Here is a 24,103-nt window from a genome sequence, read left to right as displayed (position 1 = left end):
CAATACTAGAGGAACAAAACATGGTTGAACTTGGTGTTAACATTGTATGAATACAATTAAGGAAGAATCTGTTGCCTCTCAACAGAGGGGTTTGAATAGCCATACTGTAACTGCTGTATGTTAAGTATGCATTAATGTGTCTTGTGTTATTCAGAAGCTTAGTCACTGCTCTGCATTCCATGGCTTCAGTTGCCTCATTCTTTGCAGAAGTCACGAAGGTTCAGAATTTCTACCAGTTGCTTATGTGCTTTATGATGCAAAATAGACATGCTCAGCCAAACTGCCGTCAGCATAATGTGCTCAAATACCCAAAGGAACATCACTCAAGAAAAGGTAGTTCTAATGTGCATAGTCTGTGAAGGCAAATATGTCTTGGGGTGGATTTAAGTTTCTTAGAGTTGTTACACTACTGTAGAAGTATACTGTTGGAATTCTGTATCAATTTCTAAAGGTGAGTTTCAGATTATATGCCTTTGGGCTTGGATTTTCATTTTTCATACAGTATGGGGCTTAATAACCTGAAAAGCTTCCTGGTTCTCTGGCACTAATTTTTTTTCAGATGTGGTAGCAAACTTGCTAACAGAATGTACTATCAGAAGTGTTGACACACTTTAAGGATTATCTGCATCATATGGTATTGCGTAATGTAGATACGCTTGGTAAGATCCAAGACTAAAAAGATCAAGATGACCCTGGCTTGTACAAATCAGACCAGGGGAGGTTTTAAAACAGACTTCTGTGTTGCACAAAACAAAGCTAAGGATGCTTTAAAAAGGATATGAGGGTCTAATACATTGCATTTTGTATAACTCGCTGAAATGGGGAACAAGTAGTATCTCCTTAGTAGTCAGAGATGAATACAGATGTATTGTGAGCTCAGTGGTTTTACTTATTCTTTGAGTGATCTGATATTGTAAATGTGCTTGTGTTACTGTGTGCTAATTAGTACAAACGGTGGGATTTATAATTGGATAAGGAGGCATGCACCATTTTTCATGTAGGGTTTGAGATAATAGTGATTTCTGCTACCACACTTTCTATCATCACTTCTAGTTATGTAGGCTTCCAGAATTCTGAAGGTGATCAGATGCCAGAGAACTTAAATATTTGTTACTGGTTCAGTATAGCTTAGCTTGGTTAATGTTGATTATTACCATAGTACTAAAAGCCTTGGATTGGCTATAAATTTGGTTTGCTTAGAATTCTGGAACTGCAAACTGATCTGGCACACTTCTGGAATCCGGTCTTTGGTTCCAGTGTAACTCTGGAGAATAATTCTCTAGTTCATGTGCCTGTGTCCTGTTAAAAGCTTTAAAAAATGAAAGCAAAGCAGATTCTTCTGCTTGTCAGGAGGATGCTGTTCCTGTGCATTACAGACTAAAAAATGCAGATGTAGTTTGTTGCACCCATTCATGGAAGTGTGGTTCTGTGTGCCTATTTCAGTAGAAATTGTGGCTTATTTAGCATCTAACTTTGCCTGCAGTAGAACAGCACTATATTTGGGTGAATATACAGGGAGAGCTTGCTCCATTGTAAATATATGAAAGCACTGGTATTAAAATGTGTCTTGGTATGCTCAGCTGCTTGCTGTCCATGTGAGGAATATTTCTCACTTTTACCTGAAGACCCTTGATTTCTCCTAAAACTAAAGTATGTATATTTACAAAACCTGGCTTGTGTCCGAGAAGAGCTTCTACTTGTCATCTGGCTGAATTCCCACATATGCTGGATCCACGCTGCTTGGTGCTGTTAATAAAAACCTGTTCTTAGCAAACTCTTCATGTGCTTAGAAAAATGACAGTAGGAGACTGGATTTCTGCCCTGTGGGTGAAAGAATGCTGTTACAAACTGTTTCTCTTTTAGCGAGCTGGTGAAGCCATATGCCTTTCTGCTTCATTTCGTGAATAGTTTAAGCAAGGTTTGCATCCTTAGCGTTTTCTTTATCTGAGTCACAAGGTTTGCATTGCAATGAGCTTTTGGTTTGTGGGGTTTGTTTGGGTTTTGTTTATTTTTTGTTGGGAGGGGGTTTGGTTTTTTGTTTGGTTGATTTATTTTTTAAGCTTAGAGTGGGGGTCGTTTTGCTGTTGAACAAGGAACAACATTAGTGGAAAAATCTGAACAGCATAGTCCTGTCTATTGAGTAATAACTCTGGTAAGCAGGTGTTCTGCTTTTAAGTTACCTGAAGTGGGACTCTTTCCTCTTACATGAAGCTTTACTATAATGAAGCTCCAGCTCCTGTAAACATTCACAGCAATATTTTCCCATGTGAACTTGGTTGGCATAATAAACAACACAAAAATAAAACAGGAAAAAACTGAAAGCTTAGGTGTGAGCAAGATGGAAGAGTTTTTCCTTTAGTACATTTTCAGTTGCTAGTTGTTTTTTAGCTGTCACTGTTGAACCCTATTTAGATAGGACTTAAATCTGCACTGTAGTATAAAGTTACCTCCACTAGCTGGTTCAAGATAAGCTCAAGTATCAAAAGCAATTAAGCCATGGCAGCATGTGATTTACATGGGGCTACTTAAGATGAGTGAAAAAATACCATAAATTAGCCTGTAATGTGAGGACTACCACAGGTCCATTGCTTCCAGTACCAACTAGATTGTTTGCTCAGCAGTGCTGTAGTTTGCTGTGTAGACTCTGTCAAAGCTGTGTGTTAATTTGACTTGCTCAATATCTCTGGTCTACGCTTGGACCATTTATCTTTCTCACTGCCCCTATTCCTGTGTTTCCTGGCAAGTTTACATTCTTGAAACTTAAGCTTGAACACCATTCTCATTAACACCTTAAACATCAATTCTTAATTTCTCCTTGAACTTTAGTATCACCGATTAACTGCCTTTTTCTTCTTCAGGTTATCATTCTAGCAAGAGGAATGTTAAGTTTCTTGCCTTTGTTTGGTAAAATCTTTCACGTATTTGAATATATTTTCTGTGACTCTTGAAAGAAAAGAATTACGGGCTGAAATTGCAGCAAGTGAAATCAGGCTGATACATCAGGAAATGCTTTTGTTCTTACTGAGAGAATGAATAAGCTTTGTATTGCATTACACGGGAACATTGGTGTCACTGTAATTTGGTCTTTCTAATATGCTTGCATCTGCCAGTGCTTTTTAGGAGACAGGAGATGACTTAGTTTCATTCCAGCTCTTTTTCCTTGACTTCTGTGTCTGACGTTTTCAGTTCCTGTTGGGATTTCCTCTTGGCTATCTTGTAGCTGAGTATAAGGCGATCCTGCTACTTCTTTTGCAAGCAAAATGTCACATTTCTTCATTTTTAGATGTAGCTGACTGCTCCTGAGATATTTTCTCTGTGTATTTAACTCTTTGGAATATGCAATATGTAGGATGTTCTTATCCCCCTACTTAATCTGATGTGACTTGTCTTCTGTAGTGCAGTCTACCAAAATTCAGCTCTGTTACAGTAAGATCTTACAGCATTGGAAATACAGAACTAATAAATAATCTTCGGTATCCTGTTGATAATCAGCCCTAAAGAGCTTTTATCAAGCTTACACTGTAGTACATTGATTACATTTCCATGTTTCACTATGTTGTCAAATGCTGATAATGCTCTCTATGAAGTCTAGCACCTTCTTTTCATCAGTTACTACTTCAGCCAGTGAAGCTGCTGATACCAGCAGCACTGGGCAACTTGGGGAGAGAGGAAGGTTTGTGTTTTTATTTAAGGGGGCAGCTGGTTCTGTTCTCTGACAGTACTTCCATTTCCAGCTTCAAACAGCCAGCAGTACGTTTGCTTAGCCCTTGCTGCACAGCCCAAGTAGCGGCTCATTGAAACTCCCTGAGTCTGGTGGCTTCTGCTGAAGAGGCATTGAGGGCTCAGTACAGACTGCACAGGAAGTTATTGAAAGAATGATTGAACATGTACATGTCACATGGAGCACTCAAGCATGGAGCTCACCTGCAGCACGTGGGCCTGACCTCATCCAGAGCTTTTTAACATATGGGATTAGGATTGCCTTAAGGGTAGTTTTTTAATTGTGCTTCGTTTCTTCTTGCAGCTATTGAAAAAATCTTTAAAGTATTTTGCAGTGCAAGTCCCGTGCCTTACTGCCTTTCAGCAACCGTGAGAGTTTGAGAATCTCATTCAGACTGTAGTCTAGTAAGGCATGATAAGGTGTTTGTCGTATTAAACAGGGGTAGGAAATGATCTAACAAGCTCAATTTAACAAAGGTAGTAAAAAAATCTGTCTGGATTGTGAGTTTTTTTTAGTACTTGAAGTTCTAATGATATTTGAAATAAGTACTTGTGATAACAGTGGTAGTGATAGCATAACTGACTTAATCTTAGGCTTGAGAGAAATCCCACTGAAATACAATAGAAGATTCTTAAGAGCAGTGGATCTTGGGTTTTCCTATGCACTATGTCCTGTAGCATAAACACACACTTGCATGAATGCAGTGCTTAGCAGGCTGCCACCTGAGCCTCTAAATTCTTTTTCAGTTTTTCCTCTTCAGTTCCACACTCACTCAGTGGAGCAGCTGCCCTTTCTACATATAATAAGCCTACTCCCACTTCCACATCCTTTTTTAAAACTCATCTTGGTAATCCTTTCCTTGCTGATCCCTGCACCTTCTCATAGCTGATCTGTTTCCTCTTGAGCTCTTGTGGGCAGCATTTTTAAAAACATTATGTATGCTTTGGGTGTTGCTAAAAGCCAGGAGAGCAAACTGACATCTATACTACATCTAAACTGGTGCTAGCACAAAGCTTCCTCTGCCAAACTGCTGGACTTGATGCAGTGACCTCTGAAGTGGCAACAGTATTTGTTGGTTGCCCTAAGTCATGCGTAGCTGTTGGGTGATAAGATGCTGACACTTATCCTGTTTCCCACTGTCTCACATATCATTCTTACCGTTCTAGACTGCTTCAGTACTGATCTTTCTCTTCTGTTGTTGGGCTCTTTCTTGGATTTGCTATTAATATTTGTGCATCTCAGGTTTTGTGATGCTGTCCAGCATTAGGACTGATGAGGAGAGTGCAAAATCAGTGGCACTTACCAGAATCCTGTTGCTGCTGCTTTTTGGAGGTCTAGGTATGATCTGATTTCGATGGGCCAGTGTTGTAGTTTGCCTGCGCCCCACACAGCAGTAGCTGTAAGCTTCGCCCTTCTCTCCTACTTCTGGGTGAAAGGAATATCTGCGAAAAAATACCAAGGTACCCCCACAGCAAGTCACGTTTCTTTCTGTGTATCATAAGGATTAGTGCTCAAAAGGCAAAAATCACAGGCTACCTGTTACTAGATGGAGAAGCAGGAAGTGCTGGGGAAGCACAGCTGTACAGATGTTCCTTGGCAATGTGTTACTCCCCCAGGCAGGTTTTATGGCCTGATAGCTGAGATGTTGAGTTTGCCTACTTGTTTCTTCCTTGCTGTGACAGTTGCCTTCATGATAGAGGTTTTGTTTTCGTGATACATGTTTAATCCAGGCATGTACCTTTGATTTAGTCCTTGCTGTGACTGCAATAATCTGCTGGATCTGTACCTGGCAGCAGCTGTTGTTTCCCTCTGTGCCTAGTCTTTGGGGTAGCTGTTCAACTGTAATTTGCGTGCTGTATTTACACTGCAGTTTAACATCAAGTACAGTTTACCAATAACCTGGAAGTCTGGCCAGGTTTTATAGACCAAACCTGGACATGAACTTTAACCAGTGGAAGATTATCAGAGCTCAAGTCTGGCAACCTACCTGGGACTCATCTAGTGATCCTGGTGGAACAAGCAAAGAAGCACTTCTGCAAAGTTACAACTTTTTAGTGCTCTGCAATGGATAACTTTCTTTTTGCTTTCATCTGCTTCTCACGATCCTGAGTGGTCATGCTTCACATCAAAACTTTTGAACCAAAACCTCTCTTTGCCGGAGGAAAGCCTGCAAACATGGGTTGCAACTGATGACTGGTGAGCCACAGCAGCGTGGGGCTGCAGATCTATTCCTATTGACTCTCCAGAGAATGGACAGCTTTGCTTTCATCTTGGACAGGTGGTGCATCAAGCTGTGACTGAAGTGCTGAAATTTATTTTCTTCATGCAAATAAAATACTTAAGCATCTGGGGGACTTGAGAGCATCTAGGATGCCTTGTGTGTCAAAGCAGTCTGTTTTGTAGACCAAAGTAAAAATCAGTCCAGAAAACTGCTTTTGAATACGATTCTGAAACTTTCCTCCCATCTGGACAAAGGATGCAATAAAATATGGAAGATATGCTTGCCACTAAGGCTGCCAGAAACTCAAGTAAAGGGGTAGTGTTCATATGCTGTCAACTAAGATTAAGAGAAGGGTAAGTAATGTGTGGCAAAGGCTGCATTGTGTAGTCGTGTGCCAGGCCTCTATGAAACACCTCACAGATAATAGGCAAGACTTAATTTCCTGGTACATACTGTAGAAATGCCAGGAACACCTAGTTCTTCTAAGACATGGAGGATGCCCATATTTGGGATGTGTGCTTGTTGCTAATAGTCCAGCACTTCAATGCAATACCCATTTTAAAAGCTTAAAACCACCCTTTCAGACTAGTGATGTTAGTATACATGGGTGGGAAACAAAGCTGTCAGCATCAAGAAATGGTTCACTGACGATACAGTACACAGACTCAGCAAGCATAACTGACATGTAGGACCTGTGCTGATAGCTGCTCTGGTTAAAAAAAGCTGTCCCTTTTACCCCAGTTTTGAATCTCCCCATGGCTGCTGAATTGAGCAGTGACCGTAGTAAAACCCTTAGCTGCCACATAGCAGAACAAAGCTACTGTCACTCATGTCTCCCTTCCTCACAAGGGGTTCAGACACAAGAAGGGCTGTTCAGCCCTTCTCTAAAGACAAAGCATTTCTCATATCTATCAGTGCACTGAAAGCTTTCCCATTCATGCTTATGTTAACATTCTTATCCTGGGAGGGTTAAAGTTCACCGATTTCCCAGGAAGTTCTTCCATGGACTGTTTTCAGCTTAAAATTTCAGAACAATTATTCCTTAGCTGTAGCTATTGAGCATTTGTGTTCTTGCAAAGTGGAAGAGAATGTACGAAGCTCCCCCACGTGCTCCCTGCATTGAGAGTTATGTCTGCAACCATCTACTCAAGAGCCAACCGGTCATATTACAAAACAAGCACCGTGTACACAGAATACTTTGTCCTTTTGTACAAGATTTGCCATTGCAAATATTGATCTGACCACCACCTAATGCTAGCTTGTTTGAGGTTGAACAATCACAAAAATACTTTGAGTGCCAGAAAGATTTTCAGTTCATAACATCGAAGTGCTTTACAAACTCCCTGTTATGTGTGGGGAAACTGAGGAATGACTGCTCTGAAGTCACACCTTTGCTTCACAAAGTTTGTCACTTTTTTATTAAAGGGTTTAGCCTGGGTTTCTTGGACAATCTGAGTGTATAATCCCACTCACGAAATTTCATTCAGGTTCAGGCTGGAATTTCTTTAGCTGGACTCTGTGTCCATTTACCCTGAGGCAAAGGCTGCAGCAAATGCTAGAAATACAAAGAGAATTTAAGTCAAAGCACCACTGATGCAATTATAGTTCATTCAATATTGTGCTAATTAATACACTGGTTACTTCTCCATATGTCTGCTCTTGATTTGATGGTTTAGTTCAGTTATGGTAAGGGCAACGAAGCTGGGGTTAAATGTGATGCTTTACATTTTCAAATCTGTACAACACTGACTCTTTTAGATCTAATAAATAAAATTCCTTCTGCTTTCAAAGAACCTCTTAGGATATCTGTTCCCTCTTTCCCACCCCACCTCCCCACCCCCGATTGTCTTAGTACCCTCTTTATCCTCAAGAGGTGAAAACCCCTGGCTTTAAAATTGCAGCTACATTCTAAACCAATTTCTGTTTGCCTGGTGGTTTGGGAGTATTTTGTCTTTCCTTTTAAAAACGTTAGGGATGTTGAGTCTGGTTTCTCCTGATTTTTGCTAGGAAGTCTCAGTGATTTCAATTAGAGTTTTATGTCTAAAAGCAAGATTTAATCTCTGCTTTTGGTCAGAATATGACAACACAGTAAATCTTTATTTTGGGCCTTCGTGTCAGACAGAAATACCACAGCCACATGGCACACAGCAGTGACAGGCTGTAAATGTGTGCTTAATGTTGCACCAAGTGGCTTTGTGCCAGATCAGGTGTCAGCTGCCCTTTCACAGCTGGTAGGAGGACAGGATGAGCACTGTACCATGTGCACTAGCTAATTTGATGGAAATATGATTATCTGGCCATTCTAGAAACAGATCAAATTTGTACTGGGCATGATCCAGGAGTGCACAAATCTGGAGATAACTGTTGCTCCAAGCTTCCCTCATCTAAAATGTGAGCTGGCTGCTGAAATTAGATAATTGCTAACACAGAACAGATAAATCTAGTTACTCCATACAAGGATCCTTTCTGCTACAAAAACCAGTCCGTCAGCCCATGCAGCCATTCACATTCCAGAAGCCTGATGTGACCCAACATCACAACTTATCTCCTTCCCAGCTACTCCCTCTCCTTTAGCCTCAGCTACAGTGGGCATGCCCAACACATCACAGCTGCCCCATAAAAACACCTGTGATAGGTATTGTCAGTAATTTAGGAAGCTGGTGAATGCTACTGGTGGAGGGCAGTGACTGACCATAATGCTGGTCTGAGGTCTGTTTTAAAACAGCCAACTGTGCTTTAGGGGCTTGGCTACATGGTTTTGCCCTTAAACCAGCGGCAGCAAGGAGACATGGATCTCAGGGGTGAAGGCTGAGCTAGGGGCACCTTCCTGCTCTCCTTGCTCAACAGCAAGGAGCGTAGTTTCTGTTTGAGGATATGTCAAGTATTGGTAGCTCTGTGGCTGGTAACTGCTCTTGTTTTCAATGCCACAGCCCTGCAAGCTGCAGAACAACAAAGCAAGGGGAAACAGATGATATCGAGCAGTCGATGCTGCTCTTCAGGCCCTTACAGTTGGTCCTGTACTGTGCAGAGTTGTTGCTGGTCATGGTGAAGATTAACAGTGACCTTTCAGTGCAGCAAACTGTATAGTACTGATGTAGAGTCCCTTGGGTTCTCTTAAGTGCTTAGCTTAGATGTTTCTTAATGCCCAGCAAGGCTCCTATTAGATACCACCTGATGCCTGGCTTGTAATGAATCTGCTCTTGGAATCCATGTGGTTAAACTGCATTCAGTCATCAGTGAGGTCTGAGCTGCAATTGGGAGTCTTTGCCTAGAAAATTACGTCTGGGAAGGAGACTCAGACCTCAAATGCACCTCTTGAAGAATCAAGACAAGAAGGAATCCAGGTAAGAGTTGCCATTCTTTGTGACTTAAGTATATGATTTGTCAGTGCTTTGGCTGAAGTATGCTGGGGTTATTCCTAATATAGAGTTCAAGCCAGGGTCTTCAAGGAGGTAGCAAACCTTTCAGACCTTGAGCAGCCACAATGTTCCTGCTGTTCCGAACTCCTGAGCTGTAAAGTGGTTGATTTCTTCCTTTCGGCTGACTAGATGTACAAACTGCTAGAAGCCAGCAACAGACCTGTGAGCTTGGCCTTTCTTTGTGGTTAAGCACTGACTGTGCTGGCTGTCCAAGAGCTGGGTCTCCTGGGTTTGTTTCTAGTCTGATGCTGCGTTGTTTGGCCAAGTTTTACTACTGCCTTGTGGGCTCTTAGTGCCACATGCAGCAACTGAAGTGTATTCTGTTCAGAGATGGGCCTCATGCTGCTGCTGTAGATATTTCCTAATTGTATATGCTTGATGGTGGTTAAATGTTATTTTTAAACAGATTTTCCTGTTCTATTTATAATAATAACATGGTAAAAGATAATAATATGCATATCTGAGTCTGATTTAAAGGTATTGTTGGGCTGGATTGCCTACTTCCAACCTTTTAATTATTGTTGTAGTTATAGGAATAATAGAACAAATTACCACTATGCTGTCTCATCTCAATCTCATGGCTGTGTTCCTCAGATCCAAAAGCCATCTAGAAGAGTAGTAGGTGTCAACCTCAGCCCCTTTCTATTCTGCTGTGGTTTATGAGGGAAATTACTCCAAATCTTGCTGCTCATATATAATGGAGAGATTATGCCTGTTTCTTATGGCCTAGCCAAATTTCTAGAGTTAACAGTTACAGATTTGAAATTGTTTAGCATGGAACACCTGTTGTCTGCTGTGCAAACTGAAGTCCTGCAGTGCTAACTCAAAAAACACTCAGTAACTTTATAGTAACTTCTGTTTAGTTTGCATATACATACTAACCACAGGCTACAGCTGGGTAATTGGGTTCTCCCCTTGCAGAGCAGCTGGTAAAAGCATTTTTCTTGTTCTCAGGAAAGAGCTGCTTGCTTGTGAAGCCACTCAGAGCCAGAGCACTGGCAGTGTCAGGAAGGAAGCGCTCTGTGAGAGCGCATGAAAGAGGAGCTAACTGGACAAACACGCAACTTTGCCACTGTTGGTTTGCCCCTGCGTGTTTTTTGGCACCTCCCTGCCAACTAAAGGTAGTCACAATTAAAGTTGGAACTTACCAGAAGTGCTTATCCAAAAAGAATTTCAGCCTAAAATGTTGGAGTTTAGTTTAAAAATGCCTCCTGCAGGAAATGGCCCATTTCAGTTTCCCATTTTACCTGGAAATTAAGTGATTGCTTAAATGTGTCAGTTTTGTTGCTGAAGTGTTACCTAACTGGAGAGGAAACATTGTTATTAAGGCACTATTATTAAGACAGTAACCTACGTTTGACCTTCCCGCTTTTCCTACTGCTGGGGCGGGGATAACGCTTAAAATGTGGGTGGACTCGGAGGGTGTGGATGTTTCTTGTTATCTCTGTTCTATTTCTGACAAGTGCTGCCACACAGATAGGGTAAACTGCCCAGATATGGCTTGATAACTGCCTATCAGCCAAATTCTTTAATGTAAAGCAGAGGAATAATGAGAAAATATTGCTACTGCTTTTTAATTTCCTGAAGAGTCTGGAGTAAGCATGTGCAACCCAAATGCTAAGACACTGGGTAGATTTTCAAATATCTATAGCCTCTTGCACTTAGAAAAGTATTTACTTGGCAGAAGAAAAGATAAGTAGAAAGGAAAAGAGTTTCCTGGGTTTAACAGCAAAAATATGAAATTATTTGATGGGCTAAAACCAGCAGTCACCATTCCCCCGGCTGTCTGTCCGTGATGCAGATTGTGTGGTACATGTAAGCAAAGATGACCTGTAGCCAGGACTGAGTACTGCAGGGTCTTGTGTGAGCCTGGCTGGGCCCCCGGAGGAGAGCGGACTCTTGGCAAAATCTGTGTGTCACGTAATTAGAGAAGAGGCATCTCAATGCTTTTTTTCTCTCTCTTTAATTAAGATAATATGCAAAATATCTACCTAAATTTATTTAAGTATTTGCTGGTTTATTACAGTTTTCTTTGTGGAAGACTGAGTGCTCAAGAAGCAAACATTACATCTTTCATACTTTAGGTTTCCTCTCATGCTGTACGTAACGAGCAATGTCGTAGTTGTCTTCAACAGCTACTATTTACGATGTGATGGGCTAATTGAAGGCTACTGAGGACCAGTTTTCTATCACTGTTCAGTTTGGACGTGGTCACAGAAACCTGTCATTAACATCCTCAGCCTTAACGAGCACTACTGTCCATATAACCTAGTGCCTTAAATGCCCTTCAGGTTCCTGCAGTTTCTGTGCTAATCCAAAGTACTAAGAGTCCTTCAGCACTGATGCAGATGTGCTGCATAATAGCTTGAGGAAATGTGGGAAGAACAAGTGTGCCTGTGCGAAGAACTGCAGGGAACTAAAGAAAAAGGACCTGAAGCAATTTTTATTCCATTCTTGATGCAAGAAATTAGAATAAGGTACTGCATATGTGTCTGACCTTCATTCTATTTCATTTAAGGAATAATTGCATTGACCATTATGGCTTTTTCTTCTGTCTAAATCCCTCTTTGTCTTTCCTGCTGTCTCTTAACTAACAGTTCCTCTCTGCTTTCATGCCTTTTGGGTTGCAATTTGATTCATTTTCATTTACTTGGTTCAGTTTTAAGACCTGAAACCTTGGCAAACAAGAAATAGCATAAAAATACTGAAGAGGGAGGAGTGGCAGAAAGTATCTATCAGTCCCTTGGTAAATACAGTGGCAGTTGGAAATGTTCTTAAATAAGCTAGAAAGACCAGTAGAACTGAAATCTGTGAAATATAGTGAACCTGCACTGCGTGCCGTCTCTGAAGAGGTTTCGTTGAAGAACAAGCACATTAAAAGTGCCTGGAAAGGAACCACAACATGTCTATGCCAGCGATCCCACGGACACGGAGGCTGTAAATAGCAGTTAAGAGACAGAAAAGCCCGTGGGCAGGAGAGGGGAGGATCAGCCAGGTGGGCAGAGGAGCTGAGAGGAGAATGCACTGCCGACACGCGTGTGCAGGTTGTGTGAGGAGGTAACTGGCCCTTTGGCGCTCAGCGGAGAGGGATCAGGGCAGTGCCGCACTGCTGGAGGCTTTGCCTATTCCTTGTTTTTTGTTGTTTTAAACATGACAAATCACAGGGAGGTGTCAGGGAAAACACCCAGCCAAGGCAAAAGCAAGCCTTGGGGTCATCGTCTGTCCATATTTTCCTGCCCTGGAATCCAGTACAAAATGAAGCTGTGGATAGCGTGGATTTCATGGTATTAGAACATGGCCCTGATGGGAAGTGCCTTATGTTTTCTTACTGCTGATGCATCTCAGTCCTTCAGGTCCTCCTCTCTAGCTGCATTCATTGTTTTTCATATTTTCATCAGTGACTCTGATAAAGAACAGTGAAGGGCTCCCCATGTTTCTCCCTGGTTACACATGTGTTCTAAGGGGAACTTGAAAGGGGGCTGTTAAAAATAACTTAAGAGAGTTTCTTCCTTGCTTTCTACAGCTAAGAAACTGAAACATCAAAGCTATCTGCTTTTGGAGTGTGCTTCCATTGCCACTCTCAAAAACGCTTGCCTGGCCTGTGCAGCGAGAGGAGGGGATCCGTGACAGAGCACAGCTGCTGTGAGTGTAAGGGGGGCTCACAGCCTGGCTGGAGACAATCCTCCGTCCTGGGGAAACACTGTATGCTGCCTTGATCTTTTTAGTGCAGAAGTCAAGTTCTGGGCAGGATTTTCCTCCCAGATACACCGGCCTTTGCAACGCTGGCAGCACAGTGTGCTGAGGGTAGGAAGAACAGTGGTGAGAAACACAGGTCCTGATGTCTCTGAGGTGCAGATGGTTTTTGCAGACAGTGTAGGCCAGGGGGTGCTGGCATAGGGCAGGAGGAAAAAGGAGGAAAACATGGTCAGTTGGTTATTTCCTGGCTGGTGATTGTAGAAGACAGTATTATGGGTTGCCCTTGGTCAGCTGAAGCAGACCTTGTGTGCTGTTTGTTCTCAGTAATAGAATACATTAAAAGTCTGAGGACTGGGCCGCCTTTTCATCAAAGCTTTTCAAGATAAGACCCTGGCACAAAGCCTCGCTGCCCATTCCTCTCTGCTGTCCACCACCCATCCTCATTTTCTTCAATGACAGCTACAATGTCTCCTTCACTGATGTCCAGTTCATCCATGTTCTGAAAGGAGACAGAGAAAGGAAATGCCATTAACCTGAGAGCACAGGAGGACTACAAGCATGTATCTTTTTACCCTGCCTTTCATCAGCAATCTGCCAATGTCCTTCTGGTTGGGAATGAGTCTGAAATACCAGACAGTGAAGGACTAAGCATTTACTAAACTGGCTAAATCCTGAAGATCCCCGAAGTTCCCCCTCTTCTTAAGCAACCTGACTATTCTATCATTAGGGAAGGCTGGAAAGGGTTAAACATGACTGTCCTAAACCATCTAACGGTGACCCTTCTGTACTCTGTAGGTGTTGCTAAATAAAACCCTATGCAGCTTAATTCCCAAGGGAGATTATAACAGTGTCTCTGCTAATCCAGGCCTTAAATAGGTCTCTCTATTCTTTGAATATGCAACAAAGGTGACCAGTGGAGGAACAGTGACTCTTCCTGAGACGGGTGACTTTTATCTCCAAGACAAATGGACTAGTTACCAGTAAGCTATCACTGAGCTCTCAGGCTGCTATCAGTCCATTCAGTGGTGCTGTTCTGTTTTCCATAGGAAACCACTTTGCTACCCACAGTGTAGAAAAATAGAAAACAGGGTAAGAGAGGCTTTGAGATATGTTTGATGCATCAGCTAAATCTAAATTCAATGTACCTGAGTAGGTAAGAATGGATTTAAAAAGCAAGAGACCTGAATATCCAATATACTAAAAGAAGTAACAGCATGGGAAATCTGTGTGTGTCATATTTTTAAGGCAGGTCCTGGGGTAAGGATCTGACAAAGAGATCCAGCAGTCTCCTCAGGGGAACTGCTCTTAACAGTGAGGTACTTTCAGCTGTGCTTGGATGAAATTTCAGGCAACATATAATAAAAGGTGTCAGAATGCTGCTGTACCTAAGAGAAAACACTTCTTTCCAACCCTTTCTCTGTTTTCATAATTTCTCTGGCTATTTTGTCACATGCCAGCATTTTTTCAATGTTGGCTATTGATGGCAGGCCCCTTGGTGCAAGAGTCTCTCTGCACTTGAACATAAGACCTCCTGGATGCTGCTCCTAGAGCTACTAAAAGGAACCTTTACACTGACTTAATTAAACTGTGAAAGCCCCATTAGGGGAGGCTAATGGTTTAGCAAGAGTCCAAGAAGTTCTGGAGTCCATCTGAATAACAAAATATTCATAGCCTTTTATTAATGGTACTATGCCTGGATGGCTCTGAAGCCAGTATGAGTTCAATATCCTAGTTAAGGATGCTGCTCTTTACAGCAGTCTTTTGATACATGGACCACATCCACCACATCCACCATGATCCTGCAACTTGCAACATGAAGTACAGGGAATTCATGCCTCTCCAGCATGGAGCACACCCCAGTCGAAGCCAGTGTGTTAAACTGGAGCAGGACTCCTCAGAAGATAAATGAGATCAAATGGAGAAAAGCTCCTAGATAAGCATCTGTCACATTCGTACATGAGGAATCTGTAGCCATGTTCCCTAGGAGAACATGTTACGAGAGACGTAAGTTCAGAATGCACAGTGCTGCATACTTAGCCATCATCCTCTAAAAAAATTATGTTTCCCTTGTGTTTGCAGTCTCCTGTGTCCCTAGAAGGCTGCTGTAACAGCTCAACACTGATTCAGGAGTGATTACAGTAATGTGTAATCACTTGCAAAAAATGTTATTGTCTTGAGGTAGCATGGTCTAGTGATGGGTGCCAAGAACTGGCAGCTGCAATTCCTGCCTTCCCTGTGCGACCTTGACCAATAACTCCCCAAGTAACCTTGACCAATAACTCTATCTGGCAGTAAAATGAAGATAGCACCTCCTTCACAGAATTAACACTTGCAAGATGTTTTGATCAACATCATCTATTTTATATCTGATGCTATGAAATATTTATTTTAAAGCCTTTCATTACCTGGGCTGTGTAGTCATAAAGTACTCTGTAGTCCTGTGATGATGTGATTCCAGCTTGTTCATTTACAAAAATGGATGCATAGACCCCATCTGTTTTCTCTGCTAGGGGGAGGTGGGGGAAAAAAGACACCACAGAGAGTTCAGTTGCTTACAAATGCATTGGATCATATGCAAGAGTTCACAAATACAAGAGTTTCTGTTCTCTCTCTGTCTGGAGATGTACATGTATAGAAAAGCTGCTGTGAACTGTAGGTAAAGTCTTGCACAAAATATGTGTCATATTGATTAGATGACAATACACCCATTGAACTTTGTGGGAGGTCAGAAACTAGCTTTAGCCTCATCCAGGTTGGGAGAAATGTTTACTGTGCTAAAGCACAATCCAAATGGTCCAAAGAAGGAAATGCTGTGATTAAACTGGTTTAAAATATTTGCTACTGGTGGTATAAAGTTGTAGCAGTTTAGTGGCTCACATAGGGAGAAAACTCTTTAAGACAGACGGTATTGTTCTGAAAGTACAGTTACCCTATGCCTAGGTAGAGATTTTTGAATATTATATGGATAATTTGGCACTCTAAACTGGGAAATTTGTTTAATACACATCCAAGGTAAACTGGAATTAATTTCCAGACTACTCTTACTCTTGACTGCCAACATGTAAGTATGTGCTGTATTGTTTGTTCTCTGTGTTAAAGCTTAGTTTAGCAATGTGATCTAAAACAATTGCATCTGGTAAACTGATTTCCTGAAGAGGCGTACCAGGAGCAGGGGCGCTTCCCGTGTTGTTTTTGCTGCTTCCATGCAGTAGTCCGGAGAATCTGCAGAACCAAGAGAAGCAATCGACAAAATGAGTGAACAGAACTGGTGTGAGCCTTCCTTTGTCTCTGCTGTCTGACTCAGCCTTCCCTCCTTCTGCTGCAGCACTGAGTAGATGTCACCTCTTCTCTGGCTATTTTCGTTTAGGCTGTAGATGTATTTGTCTTCAGCCAAAAATATATTTTTAAAATGCAGCAGAATACTGAACCACCAGCCATCAGTAAATTGTGCATAAAATGCATCAGGTAGTACTTTGTTGTTGATCCAAAGGCTCATCGTGCAAAACTCTAATTATTTCACAGTATTAATATGATCAGAATTATCAGAGGTTTATAAGAGATTACAATCTCTTTAAGGAAAAGTCTGATACAATTTGAAATGCAGAGCTTGTAGAAGGAGCTCCTTTCTAAAAACTATGAGTTTAAGTGAATTACTTTTTTTTTAAATTATTTTAAAATCTCTCCCTAGTTATTTTCTATATCACAGCTGGGTACTGGAGAGTAAGTAAAGTGAGAATATGGGTTAGGATTCTCAAGCATAGATAGAAGTAGCATTGCATGCTTAAGGCATACTGAAAGGGTTGGTTTTTCAGCTGGTGAATGCTCAGTGTTTCTGGAAAATGACCATCCAAACTCAAGAGTTTCTGAAAAGCTCAGACTAAGTTCCTCTCGGCTGCTTGCCCATGCAGAGCACGGTTGTATTCTAAATGCCAGTACAATTGTCTTCTGTAACTGTATAGAATGCAGTATTAGAATTCATTATTATAGAAGATCTGGTTTCTGACTGAAAAATAAAGTATTGTGTATAAACCTTATCAGCTCACTAGCAAGCCTGGACTATGTATTAAATGAGATTACAGCCCGCTCCTTGTCTTTGGCATGTAATAAGGCTTGTCAAAATGTAAAGCTCTTCTGCTTTAAATATGATGCCATTCCTATTGTGAAATAGCTATTTTAGTATAAAATATTTAAACAAATAGATCTACTGTGCTCTTCTGCTGATATAACTGCATCCGTGTTACAGCATTTACCAGTATAAATGGATCAGAAAAAGAAAAATTGCCTCCCTAATCATCACAGTTATTCTGCTAAGTACTTTTTTCCTTAGGTCTAGATTCAGAGAACGGCTTTTTGTTGTGCTCAGCTGGGCGGTGCAGTAAGCCAGCAGGTACTGCTGAGAAAGACGGCTCTCCCAGCCTTGCCTCCCAGCCTGAGTCACCTTTGCCCTCCCCTGAACAAAGCGGTTTTGTTGCTGTGTGCCATGACTCACTAGGAAAGAGGAAATCAGTGAGTGCTCTCCATTGCTGGCCAACTAATTGTGTTATGAACTCGTCCCGTCTCTCTTCCCACTAGGCCATGGCAAAATTACCCTGAGTCTGGTTTTAATAGGTTTACTTCTTCTGTCAGGTTGTATTTATTAATACTTAGCTGCCTCTTGCTGCAATGAAGGAAGTAATAACTTTCCAGGTCCTGTTTCATGTCGTCTTACATTGCTGTTTATACAGAGAAATACCTATTCTGAGAACCAGAGTTTGCCACTCACCTCTTCATCATTCCACAAGTCTGGCTGGGACTGCTGTTGCTTCTGTTTGGTTCTCTGCTGTAATAGTTCTCGTATCCAATTGCATCTGAAACAAGGCAATAAAAATGAGATGTTCTAATAGGCAAAACATTTTTTCTCCACACCAGAATGTAACTGCAACCATCATGGGCTGCTGGAGCAAACTGTAACACAGCACCTGTCTGCACTGCCTGTAATGTCACTGGAGCAGCTTGAGGAGACCTGGGGACTCGACAAAAATTGTTCAAGTGGTCATAAGCAGATACATCCTTGATAGAAAGGCATGCTTGACCTGAGATGGGCACAGTCAAGGTCCTGAAGAACCGCACTAAGAGCTGTGGCTAACCCTCATTAAGAAGGCAGTTTCCTCCATGATCATTTCCTCTGTTGCCTTCAAGCCCAGGATTTAAGGGAGCAGAGCATGGTCATTGTGAGCCTGGGACCATGTTCTTGATACAAATGGCTGCAGCTTGGGTTGTTTCTTTTTTTCTTAATGTATTGAATCAGGACTTTTTGTCGGAACTGGGGAGATTTCTGAACATTAGTGCCAGCAGCAATAATGAGCAATTTCCTGGTCTCTGCTTATGCTTGAGTGTCTCGCTGCCTCCACCTCCTGAGAGCTGATTTGCTGTTTACCCAGAGATATTTGGTTTTTGTTCTCTCAAACACAGTTATGTTACAGTTCCTTCATTCTCCCCTATGGTGTCGTTAGGGGTGAAATTGAGGCCATTTCAGAGTCAAGCTTTACAGATGAAATAGTTACAGATGGATTTATGTATTTTTCATCTTGTAGCTCCCACTGTAGTTGCTTAGAGCTGGTGGCCACACACCTTTTCTGTCTTCTCTGCGTTCAAGTCAAACACACACAAGTGAAGACTGTGATGACCTGTTATCTCAGTTCTGATACCAGCGAATTAAGAAAGACCTTTGGCTAAAGGTTGTGTTGACGTTCTCACATCGGGTCAGACAAGATCGCAAACAGGGCAGGCATGTACAACTAGTAAGTGTGAAGAATCCTTACAAATAAGATTTTTACTAACTAGGGAGCAATTTAAGGGTCTCCGCTTGCCTTTCCAGATTGTCACCTTGGTATAGTTTCTAGTTTATAATACATTGTAAGATTAGGTAGAAGAGGGGAGTGAGCAACAGCATCAAGAAACCAAAAGGTTTGGTTATGCTGAAGGTCTCCTGCTGCACAATGCAAAACCACATGCGGGTTTCCTCCTGCATTTTGCAAATAATGAGAGATCAACAGCTCGCCATATGCTACTGTGCAAACTCATTAGGCAGAGCTGTGGAGACACTAGGGTGTTACTGCCAGAACACGTCACCTTCTAGAGGTGGCAAAAAAAAAAAAGAAAGAAAAGCAAGTCTGTTGTTTCTTTGCCTTTCATAAAGCTCTCAAGGGCTTCTCCCACCTATTTCTTATTAGAAATGAGTGCTGACATAGCCAAGAGGTGTTTGCAGAAAATTGCCTAGGCAACTGAAGAATGAGAAATCTCACATATTAAAAAAAAAAAACCCAAAGCAAAACCCTAGCTGAGAATTACACATTTCTTAGTATTCAGAACTTGTTTCACGCTGCTGTAAGGCACAGTTCTCCCTTGTGCCAGGGGAAATGTAGTTTTTCTTGGTAAGTGCTCCTATATCGGTGAATTTAAATCCCCTATATGAAGAAGAATAAACTATAGCAGCAAAATGGCATCCAGTGCACCAGTATCACTATAGCAGTTTAAAAAAAATGTCCCAAATCCCAGTTCTTAGTCATCATAGGTGTAATGACAGACAGGCTGAGTGCAGAACAGGCCTCAGCTCAGCGCGGAGTGAGCGGCAGCATCCGGCTCTGCCGAAGGAGATTCCTTGGGGGTAACTGCTGCCAGCTCTGAGCTCTGCGATGAAATCAGAGGGGTGTAAACTCTTCTGTATGAGATTATCCCTTGGGACAGGGCATCCCTACTGCTGGTATTTGCGCCTATACTATTCTTAGCATGCAAGGTTTTATCAGTATTGTGGCAGTGTAGTTTATTACCCACTCTGGATGAAGTCAGCTCTGTCGTTACTGCTGAGGGCATGCTAAGGGGATTTTCTCTTTGAGGCAGCAGTAGTAGAGCAGATAGTGGAATTGAAACAGTATCTGTGCACAGATTTTTTAAAAAATGGAGGAAGAGATGTTTTCAGCATAGATATGTATCATCAGCTAATGAAGAGGTGAGATAGGGATTTTTCTCTCCTTTTACAAAAACTGCAAATCTTTGTTTACTGCAGCAGCTGCACACAAGTGCAAGCGTTCACTCCTTCTAGAACTGTATTGTATTGCATGTAGAAGTAAGAGGGTGTGGTTTGTATTTGGCCATGTGAAACATTAGATAACCTCCTTCTGGTGGTCAGTTTGGAGAACTCCTACCCTGGAGCAGTATGTTCTCGTTTTACAACTTGCTCTTAGCTCTTGCTTTCCCAGTCTCCATTTCAGCCCAGAGTTTTTGCTCACTTAAATTGGAGAACAGGCTGCTTTGGCTTTAATGGGCAGTCTGTGAACCTTACATTGCTTCTGCATGCTGGAGCAAAGCCAATTTCGTTCAAAATTTCCCCCAGCTAGAGTCTTGCCCTTAGAGCAACAACTTCCCAAGAGGAAAAAAGATGTTATTGTCCATTGGGCACGTGGAATAAAACAGAATACAAAGTCTGGTCTTCTCTGTGTTGCCAATGAGGAGGCAACATCTCTGTCAAGGGAACACCTGCGTACAGTTACCTGATTAAGTCGGCTCTGACTTGTCACCACTGCAGGAAATTGAGGTTGCCATCTCTGCAAGGCAGGTTGCCACCTCCTTAGCAGTGTCAATTCTGTTTTTCCTTTTTGGGGGTTTATTTTTAATGTGGATCACTCAGCCATCGCACTTACAGTGCAGTCCAAGGAGCGATGGCAGCGCAGCGAGGGGGCAGCAGCCGCGGCGGGGAGGAATGAGCAGCCAGAGCAGAAACTCCTCCAGCTGCCTCCCCCTCGGAAGGACGTGCAGTGCACAACTGCTGCTCAGCCTAATGGGTGACTCATCTGACAAGACCAATAGCAATAATTACCTGGAGGTTGTGTTCCTGTCATTTTAGTCTTAATGAAGTAGTCTATGTCTGACTCTACCACGCAGTCCTCCAAGCTTACCCGAACCTCTTCGTACAGCTACAAAACAGAATTCAATAATTTAATTTAATTTAATTTTTGACATTTCACATCGAATTAACAATTAATGCTCTTCTAGTATATTTCCCATTAAGAGACACTTTGTACATGGTACTGTCTGACCTGGATGGATCTTTGGCCTGTCCCCTGTACAAACATTCTTGCAAACACAATTGTTTATTTGTGCTCTGGCTATTCTTTAAAGAGAGGAGGATGAAGGCAATCCAGGGCTTTTAGATGCAATAAAGAAACTAATAGCAGGAAACAACCATTCGAAGTCAACACTAGTGTAATTCTTTTTGTTTTCCAAATTTGAGGTAGTGACTGGATGCCTTTCTGCATGTTGTGCCTGAGCCCAAATATACTCAACTGAGCACTCTGGTAGCTGGAAGTGTTCACCAACAAACTAAGGGGAGGAGATGTGTAAGTGTCACCAAGTGTGACATAGACTGTCTACATCCAGGCATGTGTCTGGTTTACAGCTCAAGGGATAGATTAAGAATATTCCCTCCTCCCTGAACACACACAACAGCCCATTCATTCACTGGAGCCAGCACGTGCAGAGAAGAGCGCGTTGTTAGAGCACTCCTGCTTCTCCTCTGCACGTGAAGCTGCTTGGCAGGTGCCCTCACCTCGTCATCCTTCACACACTGCATGGAGAGCTGGTTGCAGTGAACCCACAGCGAGTTGCGGAGGATGGTGATGCGATCACACTCCTGGAGCTGGAAGACCTAAAGCCAAAGAGGAGAAGTGATATTGCCTCATGGTAGTTATTTATTTGCATCGCAGGCAGTGGCAGGCCTGCGGCTTCTCTGTGCCAAGTTCATATGCCTGCAAACTGTTCAGAGGGATCCTTTGTAAAGGACATCTTTTCAGCTACCAGTGAAACTAAGTCTACTTGTTTGTGCTTAAGGATTTGTTTAAACTGATTGCGCCAAATTGAAATAATGTTTTATAGACAAAAGTAAAGCAGGAGAAAGGAATCAGTATCTGAATTTGACGGCTACCTCCACTGCCAAGAATTTCAGAGTCAGGGTCCTGTCTGCCCATCACACTGAAAGGCTGACATTTAACAGATCAGTGGAGTACTGTCATGAAAGGTTGTATTTATGTTAGAGGTAGGACCAAAAATATCCATCTCTGAAAATATTTGAGGCTCTCTGTTCATGTCTAAGGTTATTTTCATGGTAATGAGATGGCATTTTTCTTTCTTCAGAGCTTACTCCCTTTCTTCATCTGTCTGATTTTTCTCATGTTGTTGCACAGCTTGGGAAGAATGAGGGGGGGAAGAGAGGAGAAGTGTGAACCAAGCTGGGGGAAGAGGCAGATAAACTCTTTCTTCAAAAACTTTTAAAAAGACAAAATACCGCTCAGATCTCTAAGTTGTACGGTTATAAGTAGAACATCAATTTTTGGTTTTCTATGAGGTGTGAAAAGCTCAGATGCTTCCAGCCATCTGTTTCCATCTCCATTTGCTAGTAATTATGTCCAGAACACCACAAATGTATACAATATTCAGCAGAACATTCAGCTGGGTATGCTGCCTGCCATCTAATATCACCGTCATGGAAAAAAGTCTGTCAAGGGAGTCAGCTGGCATTGGGACCACTTTCTGAGAGAAAAAGCTTTTAAGAGAAGCTGAAGGATGGAGAATGAGTATTTCGATATCTATTCCGAACAAAAAGCCTACGGCTGCAGCCTATAGCTCCTCAGGGGCTGCTGGAATAACATGAGAGCTGACTGGGAATTTTCCATGTAAATGGTGTCCTGTTGGAAAATGCAGCTCTCAAAGAGGGAAGTGTGGTGATGCTGGGCTTGTCAAGCCCTTTGCAAAGTCCTCTGGGTGTTGTGTTAGGCGTGTCCCTTGTGCCCCGTCGGTTTGTGCAACAGACTTCTAGTGGACCTGGGCATCTCATGCCAAGGAGCATGGCACAGCCCCTGTGACGACGCTTTTGTACTAGTTACTAGTTTAAAATGCCTCAAAAAAATCTATCAGTTCTTCTGTCTGCAAGCGCTTTTCAAAGAAGGTGCAAAGATGCCCTTCCGTTATGCATGGTTGTTTGAATTAAGCAGCGGGCAGGCCACAAGCTCTGTGGGCTATTCAGAATTTAGCCATATGGGAGAAATTAAGTGGTTTAGGTTGTGGAATGCTTAGTTTGTTGGCTTTTTAAGATGAAGGAGAATGTGCATCTTGGGAAAATTAAGGCTTGGCACAATTTCAATGGGAAGTCTGCTGTGCCAGCCATGGGACTTTCCAGTCCTTCCAGATAGGGAATGTTTAAGAGGAGGTAGAGAACTGGAAAGCTGTGTTCCTGGCACTTTATTTTATGTGGAAATAAGGCCTGCAACAAGTAAACATATCAAAATCATACTTCAGCAGATGGTCAAATGGATTTGAAGGGTTAATATGACCCAATGTGTAGCTGACTTGGGTGTCAACGGGTTCCTGTCATTGTTGTGCAGATCTTACTAGCCAAATGCAAATCTCCTTGTCCATCCTCAGCAAAATGGAAATAAGAGGCTTTCCTACCCACCACTGTCAACTGCAAGACTATTCCATGGCAGAGGACAAATATTCTTGCAGGTGAATATAAAGTGCTATGTAAAATAAGGATTCAGAGTGGCCTGGGTATCTTTGCCCTCAAAATGCTATGCTACATGCTTTTTTAGTTTAGCAAGAAAATTGTATTTTTAATCTCCATTAAGAACAAACAAACAGAACCTTTCCTGCATTAGAACAAGAAGCCATTCTGGAAGCCTCTTGCAAAACACAATCTAAAGGGAATCTTTTGTTTATTCATTTTTAATAGATTAATCGAATTCTTGTTTCAATTTTGGAATTCATTTTATAAACTAAAAATGAATTTTCGTGTCTACATTTTTGTTTGTTTTCTACTGAAATTAGATTTTGTCACAAAGCAATTATTTGAGAAACCACCGTATCTTGGCTGTGATAGTTCATCACTAGAATTAGTATATTCTTATGTTAAGTTATGGGTAAAAACTGGCAACAACCACTTGCAGATAGATTGTACCAGTTCACATATTGCTCTTCTTCTCACACCTCTGCACTTATTCCCCTCCTTTATAATTA

General features: G+C 42.0%; 1 protein-coding gene across 2 annotated transcripts in view; it reads right to left on the bottom strand.

The window, feature by feature from the left end:
- Nucleotides 1-12,053: 12,053 nt before the first annotated feature.
- Nucleotides 12,054-24,103, bottom strand: part of PSTPIP1 (proline-serine-threonine phosphatase interacting protein 1) — a 46,745-nt gene continuing 34,695 nt past the window's right edge. The window contains exons 10-15 of one of the 2 annotated variants that reach the window (XM_065847493.2): nt 21,642-21,740; nt 20,913-21,009; nt 17,820-17,904; nt 16,221-16,279; nt 15,463-15,563; nt 12,054-13,556 (exon numbers count right to left, since the gene is read on the bottom strand). In XM_065847493.2, coding sequence (XP_065703565.1) covers nt 13,425-13,556; nt 15,463-15,563; nt 16,221-16,279; nt 17,820-17,904; nt 20,913-21,009; nt 21,642-21,740 — 573 coding nt within the window. In that variant the 3' untranslated portion in view covers nt 12,054-13,424. The remainder of the gene's footprint in view (nt 13,557-15,462; nt 15,564-16,220; nt 16,280-17,819; nt 17,905-20,912; nt 21,010-21,641; nt 21,741-24,103) is intronic. The other variant, XM_065847494.2, reaches the window with a different exon arrangement.

Source organism: Patagioenas fasciata, chromosome 12, assembly GCF_037038585.1.
Source record: "Patagioenas fasciata isolate bPatFas1 chromosome 12, bPatFas1.hap1, whole genome shotgun sequence".
Taxonomy (NCBI): domain Eukaryota; kingdom Metazoa; phylum Chordata; class Aves; order Columbiformes; family Columbidae; genus Patagioenas; species Patagioenas fasciata.
The sequence above is the reverse complement of the archived record's forward strand: the minus strand, read 5'-3'. Positions and strand labels throughout refer to the sequence as shown.